At 42.5% G+C, this 23,125-nt stretch overlaps 1 protein-coding gene across 1 annotated transcript in view; it reads left to right on the top strand.

The window, feature by feature from the left end:
* Positions 1-23,125, top strand: part of DOCK1 (dedicator of cytokinesis 1) — a 613,707-nt gene that overhangs the window by 510,931 nt on the left and 79,651 nt on the right. Inside the window, exon 38 of the mRNA XM_077455510.1 lies at positions 5,267-5,386. Within this exon, the coding sequence (XP_077311636.1) occupies positions 5,267-5,386 (120 nt within the window). The remainder of the gene's footprint in view (positions 1-5,266; positions 5,387-23,125) is intronic.

A 23,125-nucleotide genomic window follows, 5' to 3' on the forward strand; every position in this document is an offset into this window, starting at 1 on the left:
GATGTGTTGGAACTACATTTCCCATGATGCTCAACTACAATGCAGAGTGCATGAGCATCATGGGAAATGGAGTTTCAAAACATCTGGGGTGCCAAGCTTCGTCATCACCGGACTAGGGAATAGTTAAAACTCCTATCAGGTTTTTCTTTGTTGTGTTTCTCACTGGATGTGTCTTCTCCTCACTTCCTGTCCCACAATCCCAAAGACACAACAGAAAGAGAAAATGTTTCCAAAGTAAGGGGGATAGCCCCTTTTAGAAAGCTTTCGCCAGGACAGGTGCCCCATTGAAGGATTTCCCCTCTTGTCCTGTCCTGGTGACAACTGTTAAAGTTTAGAATATTTCTTCACTTTTTTTTCCCAGCTAAAACTAGTCAAACAGAGAAGAGTAATCTGTCCAGCATGGACACGGACAGCAGTAAAAAACTGACCGGTTTTAACCCATCCACTCTCTAAAAACACTTGACTATAAATACACTTTAGCAGCACGATTTGTATTGTACACGCAGTAAAAAAAAAAAAAAAAAAAAAATATATATATATATATATATATATATATATATACAGTGGTGTGAAAAAGTGTTTGCCCCCTTCCTCATTTCCTGTTCCTTTGCATGTTTGTCACACTTAAGTGTTTCGGAACATCAAACCAATTTAAACAATAGTCAAGGACAACACAAGTAAACACAAAATGCAATTTGTAAATGAAGGTGTTTATTATTAAAGGTGAAAAAAAATCCAAACCATCATGGCCCTGTGTGAAAAAGTGATTGCCCCCCTTGTTAAAACATACTATAACTGTGGTTGTCCACACCTGAGTTCAATTTCTCTAGCCACACCCAGGCCTGATTATTGCCACACCTGTTCACAATCAAGGCATCACTTAAATAGGAGCTGCTTGACACAGTAAGGTCCACCAGAAGATCCTTAAAAGCTACACATCATGCCGAGACCCAAAGAAATTCAGGAACAATTGAGAAAGAAAGTAATTGAGATCTATCAGTCTGGAAAGGGTTATAAAGCCATTTCCAAAGCTTTGGGAATCCAGCGAACCACAGTGAGAGCCATTATCCACAAATGGCGAAGACATGGAACAGTGGTGAACCTTCCCAGGAGTGGCCGGCCGCCCAAAATTACCCCAAGAGCGCAGCGACGACTCATCCAAGAGGTCACAAAAGACCCCACAACAACGTCCAAGGAACTGCAGGCCTCACTTGCCTCAGTTAAGGTCAGCGTTCATGCCTCCACCATCAGGAAAAGACTGGGCAAAAATGGCCTGCATGGCAGAGTTCCAAGGAGAAAACCACTGCTGAGCAAAAAGAACATCAAAGCTCGTCTCAATTTCTCCACAACACATCTTGATGATCCCCAAGACTTTTGGGGCAACATTCTGTGGACCGATGAGACAAAAGTGGAACTCTTTGGAAGGTGTGTGTCCAAGTATATCTGGCGTAGAAGGAACACTGCATTTCATAAAAAGAACATTATACCAACCGTAAAATATGGTGGTGGTAGTGTGATGGTCTGGGGCTGTTTTGCTGCTTCAGGACCTGGAAGACTTGCCGTGATAAAAGGAACTATGAATTCTGCTGTCTACCAAGAGATCCTGAAGGAGAATGTCCGACCATCTGTTCGTGTACTCAAGCTGAAACGAACTTGGGTTCTGCAGCAGGACAATGATCTTAAACACACCAGCAAGTCCACCACCGAATGGCTGAAGAAAAACAAAATGAAGACTTTGGAGTGGCCTAGCCAAAGTCCTGACTTGAATCCTATTGAGATGTTGTGGTATGACCTTAAAAAGGCCGTTCATGCTCGAAAACCCTCTAATGTAACTGAATTAGGACAATTCTGCAAAGATGAGTGGGCCAAAATTCCTCCAGGACGCTGTAAAAGCCTCATTGCACGTTATCGCAAACGCTTGGTTGCAGTTGTTGCTGCTAAGGGTGGCCCAACCAGTTATTAGGTTTAGGGGGCAATCACTTTTTCACACAGGGCCATGATGGTTTGGAATTTTTTTCACCTTTAATAATAAACACCTTCATTTACAAATTGCATTTTGTGTTTACTTGTGTTGTCCTTGACTATTGTTTAAATTGGTTTGATGTTCCGAAACACTTAAGTGTGACAAACATGCAAAGGAACAGGAAATGAGGAAGGGGGCAAACACTTTTTCACACCACTGTATATATATATATATATATATATATATATATATATATATTAAAAAAAGCATTTATTTTACTATATATTGGTGTAAAGAATCCCGTCCCTGTCCCTCTTTGCATGCTGTGAATACAACTTTATTAAGCACTGAACCGGTAAGGCAACCTAAACTTTCTAATATGTGCAATTTGATGACTATGTCTCTCTCCGATGCTGGCCGACCAGATCTTTTTTGTATCTGCAGCCTCTTGAGACATAACGTGAGACAGACAAAAAAACAAGTCATAAGCAATATGCAGTCTGAATCTATTTAAATATATCAGCTCCAGAATTTGTAGTTTACACTCAGGGGTATGCAGGCCATATGTGGACCAGGAAATAACTCTTTCAAAATGAGAAATGTTTTACAGACTTTGGTTTTAACATCATCGTAATATAAGATCCTCTTTAATTTACAAGGTTTGACTTGTTACCCACTGTAGACTTTAGCTAGCTGTAGTATCTGTTCATTGCGCAGAATACTCGATGGTGACGCACCAGTTCAGCTGACCTGAAACTCTAGCTCAAATTTTTTTTTTCTAGTTGTAGAGAAAGAGATTAAAACATTCCAGGTTTAGCTGTTAAAGGCAAAACTTCACTGGAAAGTAGAGAAATTTGACATTTTGGGATTCAGATGGTGGGACAAGGAGGATCATCATTTTGACTTGCAGTGAAGTGCAGTGAAGTTGAGACCTTTGCCTGCACCTAGAATCTAAGAGGCCTCATATAGACACGAACCAGTTGGAAAACCAGCACTTGTAGATTCCATAGTGTGTTGCACAGTATGTTGCCTTTCTCTACCCTTTTACCCTAGATGAACCCCTTGAAGCATTTTTTAGGTCTCTTACTAAAATTGATAAGGGATCAGTGGAAAGAATGTCTCTTGTATTGGTGGTCAGCAGGAAGAATGCCCTTCTTACAGTGGTAGTTAGAATCCCATCCTTACAGACAGCTAAAAAAGATCTGCCAAGTAGTGTTATATCCAGAACTTTACAGGCACCATCAGATGAAATATCAGTCAGCCACAGCTAAAGGAAACCTCTGCAGTATCTAGGGTTCCAAGAAATACACTTTTCGGGGATGTAAGGTTCTCTTTCATGGGCCTCTGTCATGAAGGAATAATGAAGGCTGCAATTGGTGGACTCTTATTTTGAGACTTATAGTCATACTGAAGCTTAGCTTACAATGCTGTCAGAGTCCGTAACCTAGAAATAATGTAGAGATCAGGAATTCTGAAACTTTTCTGACCTGAAATTTCAAACATGCTTATTCTGTGTCTAAAAACGAGTCACACAACCAGGCATCTAGCATTTTCAAAAAGCAGCTAAAAATGTCAATCCGCATACTTCTCTCATGACAGAGAATGGACAGTGAATAATGTTTTAAAAGGTGAACATAACCTGATCATAGTGTGAAAGTGTAATTGCCTCTCCGCAGCTCCACATCGTCATTTTTTTCAACGCCGAGTTCATTTTCTTCTAAGATGAGAGTGCCACTCTTGGCCAAGGATCCTTCACAAACCTTTTATAGATTAAAAAGACATACATCCAGAATCAACGCTACTAATGCATTTCAGCCCATGTAGCCTTAGTAACAGAATATGGTTGTTGCCACAAATCTTTTTTAAATAGATCAATCGACATACAAGATGGGAGAAGTAATTAACCTTTTAATCATTAACTGCATAAATATAAAAACAAGTGAATAAAACCATCCAGTATAAACACAACCGACAAATGAATAGCCAGGCTGTCAGAATGGACACAATGAAACCATTTAACATAAAGACGATGCAGTGTAAATCATCACTTTACGGCTTAGTTCCCACCTTTCCGTTATGTGTTTTTTCAATGCAAGTTGATACACGTTTTGCATGTGCGTCAAGACATGTTTTTATTGCACTTTCATGCATGTGCGTTTTACATGTTTACCAATGAAAAATAAATGGGGCATTCATGCATTAACGTGACTCAAAATGCATGAAAGTGGACAAAAAAGTGACCCGAGCTGTTTTCAGAAACATAAACCTAAATGTAAACTGACATCCTAGCTGTGATTCAGACCCTAACATCAGAGCGGTAATAGAGGGAAATCTTATGGGGACACTAGTTCTGGTAACAACCCAGAATTTCCTCTCACTTCTTATTTGAATATGGAACAGGAAGTGTATGGGAATCTCCTCTATGGGATGAGATGGCAAAAAAACTGACAGGGGGGTATAACCCTCCCTTACTCTATCCAAAATAAATAAAAAATAAATGTTGCTTTTAGTTACACTTTACCTAATTTAAAATTTGTGAAGATTTGTGGCTATGTGCTGGTACTCTCTCGTTTCAAGTTGTACTTAGCAGACTGTCAGGCAATTCAACTGAGCATTGACATAGGCGTTTGTTTCATATTTCCATGAGATTGGATTTTGCATCCTGTGTGAACAGTGGGTAACGACTGGTTCTGAAACATGGAAGAAGCCCATACTTGCAGCAAGTTACGTATTTTTCGCTCCATATGATGCACTTGACCATAAGACGCACCTGGGTTTTAGAGGAGGAAAAAAAAGAATTCTGAACCAAATAGTGTACTAAAATATTTACCTGTGCCCATGAAAGGCAGCCTGACCTGTGTCTGGCGAGGGCCTCATCACATCCCCCTGTCACTCAGACAGAAGACGGAGCAGCCCGAGCGGCTGTACTCCATTCGGCCGCTGGGGCTGCTCTGTCCTCGGTGAGTGAAAGGCCCAGCCAGGAGATCGCCCGGCACTCGTGGGAGATGGCTGCCCGGTATTGTGACATGGGGGGGGTGGGGGGGTTTGGCCTGATCAGTGTTCGCTCAAAAAGACGCACAGACATTTTCCCCCACAGGTGCGTCTTATGGAGCAAAAAATACAGTAGGTGTAAAAGAGATTTTCTATTATTGCAAGTATAATGTCTATAGGTTCCTTTAGAAACATTGTTATCCAGTGCAGGACACAGACTTATAACCTGTAATAGCTGTCTTTTTTTTTTTTTTTTTTTTTTTTTTTATTTCTACCCGCTGTCCTGTCCTTCACCTGGTCCTCCTCCACAAGTGGTCCGAAGAAGCTTGTGCAGCACATCTTACTCAGCGGGATGGTTACCATGCATCTACACAAGGACAATTAAAAGAACAGCTCTACCAAGAGATTATCCTTTACTTTGACAAAGGCAAGGTAATAAGTGAACACATTTTCTGTAACATTACGTCTTTTTGCTCTTTCCTCTTTCCTGTAGTTAAATTCCACGCTGGCTGAACATCTCAATACAGTTTTATGATTTTTTTTTATTTTTTTTTACTACCAGTGTAAAATATGCCAATTTCTCCCAGCCAATAAAGTGTGCAGCTTGGGATCCTTTTCACACAAAAGAGTAAACAACGAAGTTATTTGTCACTGAGAATGGAATTGAGCCGCCTGTAATATGCGGGAAGCTAATGGTTTACTGCACATGAAATCACTGCAGGATGGAGTTATCGTGGCGCACGAATACGCCCTTTTCACTAGTGACAGTAATTAGGAGTAAGAAGGAGGAGTAGGAGTAAGAAAGTAAAAACATTTTTACTTAAGCTAACAATAAGTAAAGGAAGAACTCTTGCCAAACATGAAAAGCAAAGGAAACCTGTACTAAGAGAAATGGATAGCATACTGTTACGGTCTTCTTTGGATTTTTAGTGCTTTGAGTCACTGATCGTGAACAGTTCAGCAGTTCTGACTTTTACTTTGACTTATGCCCTGTAAAAAGGCTGCCCCAGCCCAATCTGCATTCTTGATTGCAGCTCAGCATGACTCTGTACCATGCTGCCCGGACTTCTAGGCCTGTTATGAGTTAGGTGTTGCCAAGCACAGGAGTGGCATGTGCATCTGCTTTCATAGTGAAAGAAAGATAAACCAAAGCAGCAATCTGTCCTCATGCAGTATTACCTTAAAGGAAATGTAAACAGATTGTGGTTTAGACAGTGGTACTAGTAACTTGGGTATTATCTGAAAGAATATATATTATGTATATGTGTATGTATGTAATTCATGATAATCACTGTATTAGTGTCACTGGTCCCCAAAAAGTGTCAGGTGTCCAATTTGTCCGCTGCAATATCGCAGTAATGCAGTATCACAGTAATGACAGCTGATCTCTGCCATTACTAGTAAAATATATATATGAATAAATATCCGATAGTTTGTAGCCGCTATAACTTTTGTGCAAACCAGTCAATATACTGGACACATATTGGGATTTTTTTTTAACCAAAAATTTGTAGCAGAATACATTTTGGCCTAACGTAAATTGATGAAGAAATTAGATTTTTTTTTACTGGATATGTTTTATAGCAGAAAGTAAAAAATATTGTGCTTTTTTTTTTTATAAAATAGTCGGTCTTTTTTTGTATATAGCGCAAAAGATAAAAACCACAGAGGTGATCAAATACCATCAAAAGAAAGCTCTGTGGGGGGAAAAAAATACCCTTTTTTTGGGTACATCATCTCACCCCCGCACAATTGTCAGTTAAAGTAGCGCAGTGCTATATCGCAAAAAACGGCCTGGTCATGAAAGGTGGGGTGGGGATAAACCTTCCGGAGCTGATGTGGGTAAAGTCTTTTTTCCTTTTTTTTTTTTAAAGGGTAAGCAAGATATTTCTGTCTCCATCCCCACTGGGGAGATTCACCCTGCTTACCAGCCTGGTGAGCATTGTCATAGGGACATAAAGTGAGAGCAAAACAAAAAATTGTTGCGTTGTCGCTAGAACAGGACTAGAGGAGAACTCTTCCAATGGGGACACGTGTTCCACTGACAGCTGTGTAAGACCAGATTTCCCTTACTTTGCAGAGATCGGTCTTCAGGTGATCCCTGAAAACTTACTTATTCAGGGAAGCCTCCCCACTTCCACCTGAGAGGTGTACCCAAATCACCTCCATCAGATCATCCCCCGCAGCTATTACTTTTTGTACCATTTCCCCCTCTCTTTAGACTGTAAGCCCCATGAGCAGGACCCTCCTATTTCTACTTTATTGAACTGTATTGTAATTGCACTGTCCCCCCTTTACATTGTAAAGTGCTGTGCAAACTGTTGGCACTATATAAATCTTGTATAATAATAATCTGCTCAAAACAGGAGATGAGGGGAAATCTCCCCAATGGGACACAGACAGCAAAAAATACTTGACAGAGGTCTGAACCATTACAGTGCCCTGAAAAGTATTCATACCCCTTTTACATTTTCCACATTTTGTCATGTACAACCAATAACCTAAGTGTATTTCATTGGGATTTTTTGTGATAGACTAACACAAAGTGGAAGGAAAAGGAAAGTGGAAGGAAAATAATAAATGTTTTTTTTTTACAAATATGTGAAAAGTGTGGCTTACATTTGTATTCAGCCCCCCTGAGTCAATGCTTTGTAGAACCACATTTCACTGCAATTACAGTTGCAAGTCTTTTTGGGGATGTCTCTACCAGCTTTGCTCATCTAGAGCGTGACATTTTTGCCCATTATTCTTTTCAAAATACCGGTCATTCTAACACATGAATATACTTTGATCTAAACCATTCCATTGTAGCTTTGGCTGTATGTTTCGGGGTCGTTGTCCTGCTGGAAGGTGAACCTCCACCCCAGTCTCAAGTCTTTCGCAGACTAACAGGTTTTCTTCTAAGATTGCCCCTTATTAGGCTCCATCCATCTTCCCATCAACTTTGACCAGCTTCCCTTTCCCTGCTGAAGAAAAGCATCCCCACAAGATGATGCTGCCACCACCATGTTTCACATTGGGTATGATGTGTTCAGGGTGATATGCAGTGTAAGTTTTCCGCCACACATAGCATTTTGTTTTTAGGCCAAAAACTTCAATTTTGGTCTCATCTGACCTGGACACCTTCCACATGTTTGCTGTGTCCCCCATATGGCTTCTTGCAAACTGCAAACAAGACTTCTTATGGCTTTCTTTCAACAATGGTTTTTTTCTTGCCACTTTTCCATAATGGCCAGATTTGTGGAGTGCACGACTAATAGTTGTCCTGTGGACAGATTCTCCCACCTGAGCTGTGGATCTCTGCAGCTCCTCCAGAGTTACCATGGGCCTCTTGCCTGCTTCTTTGATTAATACTCTTCTTGCAAAGCCAGTTTAGGTGGACTGCCATGTCTTGGTAGGTCGTCAGTTGTGCCATACTCTTTCCAATTTCAGATGATGAATTGAACAGAGCTCCGTGAGATGTTCAAAGCTGGGGGTATTTTTTTTTTATAGCCTTATCTTGCTTTAAACTTCTCCACAACTTTATCCCTGACCAGTCTGGTGTGTTCCTTGGCCTTTATGATGCTGTTTGTTCACTAAGGTTCTCTAACAAACCTCTGAGGGCTTCACAGAACAGCTGTATTTACACTGAGATTAAATTACACGCAGGTGGACTCTTTTTACTAATTAGGTGACTTCTGAAGGCAATTGGTTCAACTAAATTTTAGTTGGGGGTATCATAGTAAAGGGGGCTGAATATAAATGCACGCCACACTTTTCACATCATTATTTGTATAAAAAAATATAAATAAATTGAAAAACACTTATTTTCATCCCACTTCACAATTATGTGCTACTTTGTGTTGGTCTATCACATAAAATCCCAATAATTTATATTTTGGGTTGTAACATGACAAAATGTGGAAAATTTCAAGGAGTATGAATACTTTTTCAAGGCACTGTACATACTGGTTTGAGATATCATTTAACATGTATGTAAACCCCCCTATCGTGTTCAGCCAAGAAAGCTCCCATCTTGGCCTCTGTTTAATCTACAGCTGCCATGCTGCTGCACAGGTGATCAGTTATGACACCAGCCATTGGATGGTTTGACAGTTTGGTTGAGAGCACAACCAATGGGAGTGTTACTTTTCCGGCATGTGCCAGAAAGGAAACTATTTTATGGATGAGTTTTCTTCCGCTTTAAGAATGAAAATAACAAAAGCTTTAGATTAATTTTTTTAATGAAAGATTATCTATAAGAAATATCAGAACAGGGGTCTATGATTGTAATTGGTAATTGCCAAAGGGGAAAAAACTGGAGTTTGATGGTTAAACTACAGCTGTGTGCCCGGACTGTACACAATATGGCTGGTAGGGGCTGTGGGTACAGTGCATGTAATATAGCTGTAAGTCACAGGACAGGCGGATTGCTTTCAGTAGGGAAATAAAGCCATAATCATCGCTTCTACCGGTTTTGCTTTCATACCCTTGAGTTTAGTTCACGGCAATAGCCTAACCTTTACCGCTGGATACGCTTTATATTCATTTATTTTATTGTCTTTTGCAGGAGCAAAGTAATTTTAATAAAGCTCTCTAATCCAAGGACTCTGTAGAAAATTATTAAGCTCCAGTGTTCTTGCAGTGGACCAGAAATACTTTTTTTTTTCCTCCTAGAATCTTTTTAACCCTTTGCAGCCTGGAGTGCTCATTGTGCTAAAACTCACTGTACAGGCAAAGTTCTGTCACCTATAGCATGGATGTTAATGCCAAAATCCCTTATTCATATTGTACGCTACAGAGTGTTACAAGGAAGGGATAATCAAAAGGGAATTCCAGCTTTTATTTTGTTATTTTCATATGTTTCAAAGGTGCTAATATAACTCTTTGCAGTATACATACTGTTAAGTAAATGAAGCTGAAATATAGTGCGATTAATTAAACATTACATACCAGGGACTCATTTATTACTGCTTCCTGCAGTCACCAAGGTCTTACCTACCTTTTGATCACTTCTCCTCCTTACCTTACATGTTTTACTAGAATGAGTTGTAATAAGTTGTAAAATAAACTGGGCCCAATTCAAAAGCCATAGCCCTTAGGACATGCTAAAGTAGTGGCCCAGTGACACCAAACAATGTTATTTTTTAATAAAAATGTATATTCAAGTATGTATTCTTAAGTTGGAAAGTCCCTTCTAATGCTCTGTCTCAAAATTCTCAGTCTCCGGCATGGTTCCACTGTATATAGCAACATAGCCACCCTCTCTTGCTCACTCCCGGACTAGGGGCTGTGTACTATGGGATCTGTAGTGTGCACAGAGCAGAGCACATAACCAAAACTAATGCGCAATGCTCATTCCAAACAAATAGAGGTCATATGAAAAGTAGAGGTTTAGGAGCCCACATAGGACATTATAAGGAGGCGAAAAACGCATTACGAACAACTTCATTAAAATTAAATTACCAGACCATTAAGTAGTGGATCTGTATGGATTATTTTTGAAGAATAAGGATTTTGTTTAGTGTCCCTTTTAATCAATATTCTCACACAAGGTAATATTGCTGGAGAGGTCATCTTAGCATGCCTTATGTGTTACTGCAAATTGATGAGTTGGGCCCAACTCACCACGAGTCTTACTGGTCCAGGATCAGACTAACAAAACTGCTTTTGCCGCTAACCGTTCTTTGGAACCCTTAATCATTTCCCTAGCAGCCGTAATCGGTGAGGTACAGGACTCTTGCACATCACAACTAAAAACACTTTCTGAGCTGAGGAAGGGTTTCATTCAAAGTGGGGTTTGGCGCCCCGTTGATCGCGATCTACCCACCGATCGCAGGTAGGTGATGGGTAGACTGTGATCCTTCCTTGTCGTTGCCCAGAACGTAGGCAGGAGGGTTGGCACCGATGGTGGTACCAATCACTCGCTGTGTTAATTCAGAACTGAAGCATAGTAAACTGCGTTTATTATGCTTCAGTTTGTGAATGAACAGGAAGCAGCTCAGCACAGAGCACTTTCCATTTATTCACTGTCAAGTGCAGTAGAGGCTGCAGAGAAAGGCATTGGTGAATATCTGTCCTCGGTCCCTTTTATGAGAGGTCCCTTTTCTTGGACCACTGGTATTTCACCAAATCCACCCCCCCCCCCCCCCCCCAACGGTGCTGCTAAAAAAAATTGCAAACATTAAAAAAAAATCGTTGTTAAAAAAAAAAAAAAAAATTGTAAAAAAATAAATAAATAAAAAATCATAAAAATAAAACTACTGACACAGTCCACTGCCCTACTGGCACTGTACACACACTACCCACTGCCCTGACTGACACTGTCTGCTTCTAAGGTAGTGTAAGTTTATATTTTAACAATCATGTTTTTTTTAATTATATTATTAATTTAATTATTTAATTTTAATTATTATTTTTTTATTTTGTATTATTATATTTAAAGTACATCCCCTATTGTTTTCAGTCAAGGAAGTTGCCATCTTTGCCTGTTTATTCTACACCCATCATGGTTCTGCACAGGTGATCAGTTATGACACCAGCCATTGGATGGTTCGACAGTTTGGTTGAGAGCACAGCCATTTGGAGTGTTACATTTCCGGAACGTGCCGGAAACGAAACTATTTTAAGGATGGGTTTTCCTCCGCTTTAAGCTTCCCATTTTATTTAGTTTGGGCCTGTTTAGGTAGATCGCAACCTCTGAAATGTTGCCCACCTCTGCAGTACAGGCTCTAGAAAGTACACTTCTGATGCCACATACACACGACCGTTTTTTCAGTCAGAAAAAGCCGACGACGGAGTTCCGCTGAAACAGACTTGCCTACACACGATCACACCAAAGTCCATTCGTTTAGAACGCAATGACGTACAACGGGACTAGAAAAAGGAAGTTCAATAGCCAGTAGCCAATACCTGCCCTTGCATCGTTTTTGGTCCGTCGGAATAGCATACAGACAAATGGTTTTCCCCGATAGGAATGGATTCCGTCAGAAAGATTTTAAACGTTCTATTTCTAGGTCCGTCAGAGTTTTTGAAAAAAAAAGTCAGATGAAGCCCACACATGATTGGAATATCCGATGAAATAATTCCGTCTGACTTTTTCTGCCGGAAAGTCCGACCGTGTGTACATGGCATGAGTCTTGATGGAGCTGTGTAAGCTTAATCCATAGAGCATTCCACTAACTTGGATCAGGGTACTTTAGCGTAGTTGTACTGTTGACTGGATAGCATTGGTAGCTTAATAAATACTTTCACTTGTTGCCAGGAATCGCTGTTTAATTTGTCAAGCTATAAGGCATATACTACCTCATCCTGATGGGGGGAATCAGTTGCCTAGGAACCAGAAACTCTGTGACACCGACAAGAAAAGGGCACAAAATCAAATGAGATATAGAAGAACTCATGAAGAGGTGCTTTCTCCAATATAAAATATGGGAAATTAAAAACCCATATCCACAAACAATCCTTTTAGGACCAGGGCAAAGGACTTCCAATAATAGCAAGTTCATTGGATTTGTATACATATTTAAATAGAGTTTTAATTGATAAGGTGTACATCTTAGTTTATTTACCTATTCTACTACCACATCAGTCGTCTTTTGTTGGTAATAAACTGGTAATTCTTACTAAGAGAAATGTTAGTTTCTTTTTTTTGTTTTGTTTTTTTTTTCTTCTTTTTGCCTTGGTGATTGCCATCGGTTTATCCTCACAGAACCCTGTGTACTAATCGCGCCCACACACTCTTCATGATATTGCAATGAAGCTGCAAAAAAAAAAAATATATATATCAAACTTTGTGTAGGCATTTTACTCACCTTCAATTAAAAGAAAGCAATCTGATTCGTAGGGTTTTAACATTTGTTGTATAGCAGTTGTTGTTTTTTTTTTTTCTTTAATGTGTTTATGCAGTCTCTTAAGAAATCACAAAAAATTGTGTTATGAAATAAAAGTAATTTGGGACATAATTTGATTCAGAAACACAGCAAGAGCTTGTGTGGGGCACCATCAAGAGAGACTGTTTCCAATAAAACAGAAAATATAATTCCATCATTAAAAAGTGCCTCCTAACTATCCAAGTCTGTAGTCAGACTTAAAGCACAGATTTCATCGGATATAGATATCTATACATGTAGTGTCAGTAAACCCACAATAAATAAAAAAAAAAAAAAACTATCAATAAATGCTGTATTGCATGCTGACCATGCTCATGCAGTCACTATGTGATTTGTAAAAAAAAAAAAAAAAAAAAAAGGTTAATTCTGCTGTTTTCTGTTTCTCCCCATCTATCAAAGGAGGTACTCTCAGGTGTGTATATGCTTCCAAACAGCATCTTCAGGTTGGCTGGAAAACCCAGCGCCACAGTGCACTTGTATGTAAATCTTGACTTTCTGAGCTAAATGTGAGATTTGGCATGACCATTGTTGTCACCAGATACTCCCTATTGGTTATCAAAGGGAATCGTTTTTTTTCTCCTATAAGGCGTTTTGCAACAGAATAGACATGGCCATACGCAGTTCCAGTGCCACAAAGGGCTTGCAAATTTGACTGCACACTGCCTGAAATGGGAGACGCCATGGGTGTTCACCGGGCAGCTGCATTATTGCCTGGTGCACATGTATCCTATTGCAAGTAGGGGGAATGTGATTGTAGAACACTTGAGTAAATTATCTATTAATTATTTAGAAGGCTAATCACCCTATGAATCATGCCCCATAGTTCCCAATTAAGCAATTCATCGTCCTGGTTCCTGGCCTCTTTCAGTACTGGTTGGTTGGCTGGTGTGTTAACCCACCAGACAGCAAGAATTTACAAGGCGTCAATAGCAATGGTTGCCTTCATATCTCATGATAGCTGGAAAACGCTTTCCACCTGTGTATTGATAGTAAAAGTACTTAAAGCTTTGCCACTGAGCTCTTTCAGGGGTGTGCAACAGGTACATGTGAGGTTACCGGCAGTTATAGCCCAACAACCCTGTGGTAGCAACCATAATGGTGCGCAAGTGGAGGCATTTTTGAGAGTAAAATATCCCTTTAAGCTGTGTTTTAAAAATGTCTTAGTGGTTTAAAGGACGATACTTGTAAAATAAATTCTGGGTACTTAAATGTACCCATTTCTGAAATAATTTAGAGGGATTTCCTGTAGAAATTGTTAATATGAAAGTGTGTTATGTCTCTTTGCTGTTCACGACAGCTGCAGCTTCCAGCAGCTTCCATGGCTGACCTTTTCTTATGTAAGGAACAACTGGGAACAGAGGGCGAACTTCACATTTTACTGTTGTCAAAAGCCTGAAGACCTTTATATTCTGTCACTTAGTTCCTCTCTGTTGGAAATCATCCCTGCTTAGTTATCAGCGTATAAAGCAGACCATACACAGGACGGTAGCTAATCAGTTTAAGAAAAAATAGAAATATGTCTCTTTCTTCTTCATGCTCCATGCACACCACGTAAACCCAGCTTTTCTTCTCTCTTTTCATTTTCATTGCTTTCTGCTCCTTCTTCCTCATGAAGGGCTCAATCTTTAACACTTTCATGACCAGATGGAGGCTCTTAGTTCTGCTTGGGGATGTTTAGAAACACATCCTCAGCATGGGACATAGTAGTAAGACATTTTCATATATACTGAACATTGTGGGTGGAAAAGGGTTAGTGGACCGGTGAGATTCTCTTGCTTCAAAATGTCTACAAAGGACTACGCACACTGTTGCTGAGTGCTCGCCTTTGCTGATCTCCTAAAGTGCCAGTTCATTATGGATTATTGCCTCAGGGTTGTATTACACGCTACTTTGATAAAATGTAAAATGTACCTATTGGAATTTCCAGCTTTCAACAGCTAACTCAATCAATGTTATGGATAACCCCTGCCCCCCCCCCCCCCCCCAGCATTCTTTGTAATCTTTTAACACCCTAATAGAAAGCAAGACCCCCCACCCTATAATGGCTGCAACAGGGAGTGCAAGACATACTTGCCTTCTCTTGCTGCAAGTCTACCAGTCATACTTGACTAATTGTAAACTCTATGTATGTTGCTCAAATTTTATATTGGAAGTGATTGAAAGGGGGGCTGAGTGCCTGTACTGAAAAACATTAATAATTAAAGTTCAGAAAGTAAATAAAGTTTTGCCCAAACTTACTTTAAATTGTATGTTATCTGCCAAACATCACCTGTCTTTAATTACCCTACCATGCCCACTTCATTAAAAGTTAGTCAGACAGTCTGGCAAAGAGAATAACGGTTTTAGCAATGGCATGAGTGCAAGATTCAGAGTAAGCTGGGGTTGGGAAATTAAGTGTGAGGACAGGACTTACAGTTGCCGTAAGGGTATTTTAAGGCATTTACAAGTAAAAAGCTATTTAAACTCAAAACCTTTGGAGGTACAAGAATGAATAATATAAAAGTAGTGTAGACTATGTTTCAGGTTTTAACATGAACATTACAGTAATCACTAAAAATTGGTTTTTGCATTAAAAAAATTTGCACGTCTCAGTCTAAAGACATTTATTGTCTCATTCTAAATGCTGAGATAATACATGTTTGCATTTTCTAATGGAGCCTGGACAAAAGGCTGCTTTACCTCTTTATCTAAATGGCCTTGGAAGGGTGGATGTCAGTCATTAAATCCTGGATTATGCAGCTCCCGAAGCATACCCTGCTAGGTTAGGTGGAGCTCTGGCCAGTATATAGTGGCAGCATTGGCCGTACTTTAGATTATCGGTGCTCTTTAAAACCCAGAGTTCTGGCTCATGGTTACCATTTTAGTTATTTAGTTATTGGAAAGGTTTATGACAGAAGCCCTTGGCTTGATGAAGAACTGTGTTTTTGTTATAGAATGAGAGATTTCATCTCCATAATATTTCATAATGACATCAAGCAGGTCTATCAAGGCATCCTTCAATGGAGAGAAATTACCCACCAGTGTAGTACTTTTCTTTTTTTATTCACATAATTTTAGAGCCATTTTATCTTTTTACTCTATTAAAGGAAATGAGGGAATGTACAGGTATTTTGTATAGGTTTTCCCTTTTTATTGTCAAGATTGAAAGACCAGTTATATTTTTCTTTTGGCAAGTAGATATGAGATGTGTATGGATAGTTGTATTTTCATTTGATGTAGTAGTGGGCTGTTGGATCAAGTAGCTAGTGAAGGAACAGAAATAATTCTGTGGGCTTCTGTCCAATATCTAAGGGAAATATAACAAGTGGATTTGGGAGGAGGCTGGGGTACTAGACCTACTTAGGATGTGGGGCAAAAGGGTAAGGAAACTTTGTGGAAAAGTTTTCTTACCCTTTAAAAAAAAAAATATTTACAGAGCTCAATAATTCAAGCTAAAAATGTACACACACGCAAATGAGTCAGAGCAGCGATATCTATCTATATCTATCTATATGGCTCAACACTAGACATGTGCAGAGTAAAATATTTTGTCTCGGAATTTCGTTTTCGTCCGAAAAATTTATTTATTTAGTTACTCCCAAAATTCGTTTTTATTTATTTCGTTTTTTGTTCAAAAATTTCATTAGTCCGACAATCCACATGAATTACGGTCAAATCTGTCTTTGAAGGCTTATGGTGTCTGTCGAATGTATAAAGAAGATTCGACGGAGCTAGTATATAGCATACTTCGTGTGAACTTTAGAACCCTATTAAAGTCTATGGGACTCCAACGTTCAAAATCGAAAGTGTTAATTTTAAAGGCTAATATGCAAGTCATTGTCCTAAAAAGTGTTTGGGGACCTGGGTCCTGCCCCAGGGGACATGTATCAATGCAAAAAAAAGTTTTAAAAAAGGCAGTTTTTTCGGGAGCAGTGATTTTAATAATGATTAAAGTGAAAGAATAAAAGTGTAATATTCCTTTAAATTTCGTAGTTGGGCGGTGTGTATAGTATGCCTGTGAAGGGGCACATGTTTCTGGTGCTTAGAACTGTCCCTACACAAAGTGTCATTTATGCAGGAAAAAAAGTCCTTTAAAATCACTTGCAGCTATAATGAATTGTCAGCTCCGTAATACAGAGAACACTCATTGAAAGTCATTGATAAAATAAATAAATAAATAGTCAAATTTAAAAAAAAAATTGACGTCGGGTTCCCCCTAAAAATCCATACCAGACCCTTTATCCGAGCACGCAACCTGGCAGGCCGCAGGAAAAGAGGGGGGACGAGAGAGAGGCCCCCCCCTCCCTCTTGAACCGTACCAGGCCACATGCCCTCAACATTGGGAGGATGCTTTGGGGGTCTGTGACCCCTCAAAGCACCTTGTCCCCATGTTGATGTGGAGAAAGGCCTCATCCCCACAACCCTGGCCGGTGGTTGTGGGGGTCTGCGGGCAGGGGGCTTATCAGAATCTGGAAGCCCCCTTTAACAAGGGGACCCCCAGATCCCGGCCCCCCCGTTTGAAATGGTAAAGGGGTACAAAAGTACCCCCACCATTTCACAAAGAAAGTGTAAAAAAATTGTTAAATAAGACAAACACACTTTTGAAAAATTCCTTTATTAAAAATAAAAAAAGATTCCAGCGGTGGTAATCCACTCTTGCTATCCAGCGACGGATGATATCTCTCCAGCGATGGTCTTGCGTCAGAGGGGGGCGGGGTCAGGTTACGGGTGGCCCCGCTCTCCGCATATAACAAATGTCAGGCCACCAGGATCCCCGCAGTGTCTCCTCCGTGGAGACAGAAGATGGATGGATTTGCTGCGCTGGATCAGATCAACCAACGCTGGAGAGATATCATCCGTCGCTGGATAGCAAGAGTGGATTACCACCGCTGGAATCTTTTTGTTATTTTTATTTTTTTTAATAAAGGAATTTTTCAAAAGTGTGTTTGTCTTATTTAACAATTTTTTACACTTTCTTTGTGAAATGGTAAGGGTACTTTTGTACCCCCCCAACCATTTCAAACAGGGGGGGTCCGGGATCTGGGGTCCCCTTGTTAAAGGGGGCTACCAGATTCTGATAAGCTCCCCGCCCGCAGACCCCCAAAACCACCGGCCAGGGTTGTGGGGATGAGGCCCTTCTCCACATCAACATGGGGACAAGGTGCTACTCTCTTGCCCCCCCCTTTTCCTGCGGCCTGCCAGGTTGCGTGCTCAAGAAAAGGGTCTGGTATGGTTTTTTAGGGGGACCCCCACGTCAATTTTTTTTTAAATTTGACTCGGGGTTCCCCTTAATATCCATACCAGACCTGAAGGACCTGGTAATTGAATTTGGGGGACCCCCATGCTTTTTTATTTATTTATTTTATCAATGACTTTCAATGACTGTTCTCTGTATTACGGAGCTGACAATTCATAATAGCTGCGAGTGATTTTAAAGGACTCTTTTTCCTGCATAAATGACACTTTGTGCAGGGACAGTTCTAAGCACCAGAAACATGCGCCCCTTCACAGGCATACTATAGACACCCCCCAGCTACGAAATTTAAAGGAATATTACACTTTTATTGTTTCACTTTAATCATTATTAAAATCACTGCTTACGAAAAAACTTCAGTTTTTAAAACTTTTTTTTGCATTGATACATGTCCCCTGGGGCAGGACCCGGGTCCCCAAACACTTTTTTTTTATATTCTTTCTTTTTCTTTTTAATGAAGTATTCAAACATGTTTATACAATTCTTGAGAGTGGCGTCGTTCTACAGTATATTACACAGAAAAAGAGACTCCTTACACCCCTCCTCTTACAAAATACATTTAAAACCCCAATCCCCCCTCCTCCCCCCTTGGGCAAAAAACAAAACAAAAAAAAACAGGAGGAGATATGCCCTCCCATCTCCTCCCGTGTCCTTCGTCCTCTTCCCTGTCCTCTTCCCTGTTCCCTTCCCCTACTGATCAGACATGACAGTTCCCACTCTCTAAGAATGTCAGCCATTTTTGCCACTTGCCTTGGATTTCACTTTCTGTCTCCTGGGTTTTATTGATCGAATCTTCCATCAGCCTGATCTGCTCCACCCTCCTCACCCACTCGAGAATTGTCGGCCCCTGAGGGTCTCCCCAATGATTTGGGATTAAGGCTTTGGCTGCATTCAAAAGATAAGGGGCGAGAGTAGCTTTGTACTGCCTTAGGCCGCGTACACACGGGCGGACTGTTCGCCCAACCTTGTCCGCTGAACAGTGTTTGGGCGGACAGTCCGCTCGTGTGTGGGCTTTCAGCGGACAGTTTCAGCGGACAGTTGGACGGACAAAGTCTTTCGGAAATTCCGAAAAACTGTCCGCTGAAACTGTGTTTGAGCGAACAGTCCGCCCGTGTGTGGGCTTGTCCGCTGTACTTTCGAAATGAGCGGACTGTTCCCGCTCGGAAAGTCCGCCCATTTCGAGCGCGTGTACAGGTAGGCGGGGCCCGCGAAGGAGACATCGCGGGCTCCGCCGCCTGGAATGGGCTTAAAGGGGAACCCCAACGCCGAAAAAAATCGGCGTGGGGGTTCCCCCCAAGTCCACACCAGACCCTTGTCCGAGCACGCTACCCGGCCGGCCAGGAAAGGGGGGCGAGCGAGCGCGCCCCCCCTCCTGAGCCGTACCAGGCCGCGTGCCCTCAACATGGGGGGTGCCTTGGGGAAGGGGGGGCCGCGCGGCCCCCCCACCCCAAAGCACCTTGTCCCCATGTTGATGAGGACAAGGGCCTCTTCCCGACAACCCTGGCCGTTGGTTGTCGGGGTCTGCGGGCGGGGGGCTTATCGGAATCCGGGAGCCCCCTTTAAGAAGGGGGCCCCCGGATACCGGCCCCCCACCCTATGTGAATGAGTATGGGGTACAATGTACCCCTACCCATTCACCTGTGAACTAAAGTACAATAAAAAACACAACACAGAGAAAAAATATTTTATTGCACAGCTCCGGGGGTCTTCCGTCTTCGGGGGTCTTCTCGCCGGACTCCTCCGCTATGTGTGTGTAGCTCTTTTGCTAGCGGAGGAGTCCGGCTTTCTTCCTCCCCGCCGCCGGCCTCTTCTCCCGACTTCGGGGGTCTTGTCCCCCTCTTCGGTTCTTCTGCCGGGCCACCGCGCCTGGTCCGGTGGCCCGGTCTTCTGTCGCCGTCTTCCGTTCTTCTGTCGCCGCCTTCCGTTCTTCTGCCGGGCCACCGCGCCTTCTTGTAGCTCTTTTACAGGCGGTGGCCCGGTCTTCTGTCGCCGCTGTCGTCGCCGCCGCCGCCGCCTTCCGTTTTTGTTCTTCTTCTTGTTCTTCTTCTTCTTCTCCTGGAGATGTTGACTCGACGATCTCTCCGGCCGGAATGCCAGGGACACGCTCCGCTGCCACTTATATAGTGACAATGGGGCGGTGTCACATGGTATATGTCACATGGGTTGGTCACATGGGTTGATGTCACATGGGGACTATGACATCGTAAGGGGGCGGGGTCACCATGTGACCAACCCATGTGACATATACCATGTGACACCGCCCCATTGTCACTATATAAGTGACCGCACAGCGCGGCTCTGGCATTCCGGCCGGAGAGCTCGTCGAGTCAACATCTCCAGGAGAAGAAGAAGAAGAACAAGAAGAAGAACAAGAACGGAAGGCGGCGGCGGCGGCGACGACAGCGGCGACAGAAGACCGGGCCACCGCCTGTAAAAGAGCTACAAGAAGGCGCGGTGGCCCGGCAGAAGAACGGAAGGCGGCGACAGAAGAACGGAAGACGGCGACAGAAGACCGGGCCACCGGACCAGGCGCGGTGGCCCGGCAGAAGAACCGAAGAGGGGGACAAGACCCCCGAAGTCGGGAGAAGAGGCCGGCGGCGGGGAGGAAGAAAGCCGGACTCCTCCGCTAGCAAAAGAGCTACACACACATAGCGGAGGAGTCCGGCGAGAAGACCCCCGAAGACGGAAGACCCCCGGAGCTGTGCAATAAAATATTTTTTCTCTGTGTTGTGTTTTTTATTGTACTTTAGTTCACAGGTGAATGGGTAGGGGTACATTGTACCCCATACTCATTCACATAGGGTGGGGGGCCGGTATCCGGGGGCCCCCTTCTTAAAGGGGGCTCCCGGATTCCGATAAGCCCCCCGCCCGCAGACCCCGACAACCAACGGCCAGGGTTGTCGGGAAGAGGCCCTTGTCCTCATCAACATGGGGACAAGGTGCTTTGGGGTGGGGGGGCCGCGCGGCCCCCCCTTCCCCAAGGCACCCCCCATGTTGAGGGCACGCGGCCTGGTACGGCTCAGGAGGGGGGGCGCGCTCGCTCGCCCCCCTTTCCTGGCCGGCCGGGTAGCGTGCTCGGACAAGGGTCTGGTGTGGACTTGGGGGGAACCCCCACGCCGATTTTTTTCGGCGTTGGGGTTCCCCTTTAAGCCCATTCCAGGCGGCGGAGCCCGCGACGTCTCCTTCGCGGGCCCCGCCTACCTGTACACGCGCTCGAAATGGGCGGATTTGCCTCCGCCTTACGTGGGCGAGTCCGTTCATTTCAAAAGTTGAGCGAACTGTTTGCCCAACCTTGTTCGTCAAACAGTCCGCTCGTGTGTGGGCAAGTCCGCTCATGCAAATTTTGAGCGGACTGTTTGATGAAACTGTTTGCCGAACAAGGTTGGGCGAACAGTCCGCCCGTGTGTACGCGGCCTTACTCCCATGTCTGTATCGTGAAACAGGCAGGCCCATGGGCATTTCCTAATCCTCCTTCCGGTTATCAAGAATATGTTTTCAATTATTTTGTCCCAGAAAGGTCTTATTTTTGGGCAATCCCACCATATATGTTTAAACGAGCCTTGTTCCTTACATTCCCTCCAACACATCGATTCCTCTCCACCTCTTAGCTTCTGCATTCTTGTGGGCGTCATATTACCACCTCGCTATTAATTTGTATGCCATTTCATATGTTCCTGAATCTTTCGCTAGTGCATATGTCATTTTTAAGAGTTTCCTTCTGTGTTCGTCATTTCTAAGTGTCCCCAAATCCCCTTCCCATTTCCCTAAATATACAGGTAATTCCCCCTCTCCCTCACCTCTTAATATTTTATATAATTTAGAAACCCTTTTCACTATACAATGTGCATCCTTAAGTAATTTTTCTAGTGGCCTTAACTCATTCATTCCTCGTAAGGGCTGTGGGAGCCCTTGTGTAAAGTGTAGTAGTTGGTTATGTCTCCATCTATCTAATGGTCTGTGTCCCTATTCTTGAGTGATTTCCCTATACGTTAAGATCCTATCCCCTTTAATCACCTCTCCTAGTGTTACTTCTGCTCTCTGTGCCCATCTGCTGTAGTACAACCGCTCTTCCATTCCTGGCAAAAAATGTTTTGTGTCTAGTAGTGACATTAATGGGAAGTTACATGTCCAATTGTGTAGCTTATTTATTTTATCCCATATTCTAAATGTGTGTCTTGTGATTATACTAGTGCATGTTCCTAGGTTCCGCACCTGGGCCGGTATCCAAATCATTTTTGCTAATTCCATCCCACTTAATCTAGTTTCCAGCTCCGCCCAGCTCTTCTCCTTTAAGTTATGTATCCAATCTGCTATCCTAGATAATATTATGGCTTCATAGTATTTTTTGAAGTCTGGGAGACCCACTCCTCCTCTTTCCTTTTCCTTTACAAGGACCCTATGCGCAATGCGCGATTTTTTTTGGTGCCATATAAATGCAAGGACTAGAGATTTTAATTTTCTGAAGAAACTTCCCGGCAGGGAGATGGGGACCATTTGGAATGTATATAGTACCGTGGGTAATATGAACATTTTTATTACGTTCACTCTGCCCATCCAAGATATTCCTTTGTTTCATATTTTTCATTTGTGATTTGATTTTATTGAGCAGGGGCATATAATTAGCTTCGTACAAATTCGCCCTTTTTGCCGTTAGTTTTATCCCCAGATAGCTCAGTTCCCCTCCACTCCATCTAAAAGGTAAACTAGCGGCTAAGTCTCTTTGATCCTCTTCAGATAGGTTCAAATTTAATATTTCTGTTTTAGATAGATTGATTTTAAAATTAGTGAGTCGACCGTACTGTTCCATTTCCTTCACTGCCGCCAGGATCGATATTCTGGGGTGTGTGATATATAGTAGCAGATCATCAGCGAATGCAGAGACCTTATACTCTCTACCTCCCACCCCGATTCCTCGCAAGTCCTGATTGCCCCGGATCGCTGCCAACAACGGCTCCAAGGCAATCGCGAAGAGGATTGGGGATAAGGGGCATCCCTGTCTCGTCCCGTTGAACAATTCAAGGGGGCGGGACAGGGAACCGTTCACCTTGATCCTAGCTGTCGGTTTAT

This window comes from Lithobates pipiens, unplaced genomic scaffold, assembly GCF_037356315.1.
Source record: "Lithobates pipiens isolate NorthernLeopardFrog02 unplaced genomic scaffold, aLitPip1_a1.2 Scaffold_25, whole genome shotgun sequence".
Lineage (NCBI taxonomy): Eukaryota > Metazoa > Chordata > Amphibia > Anura > Ranidae > Lithobates > Lithobates pipiens.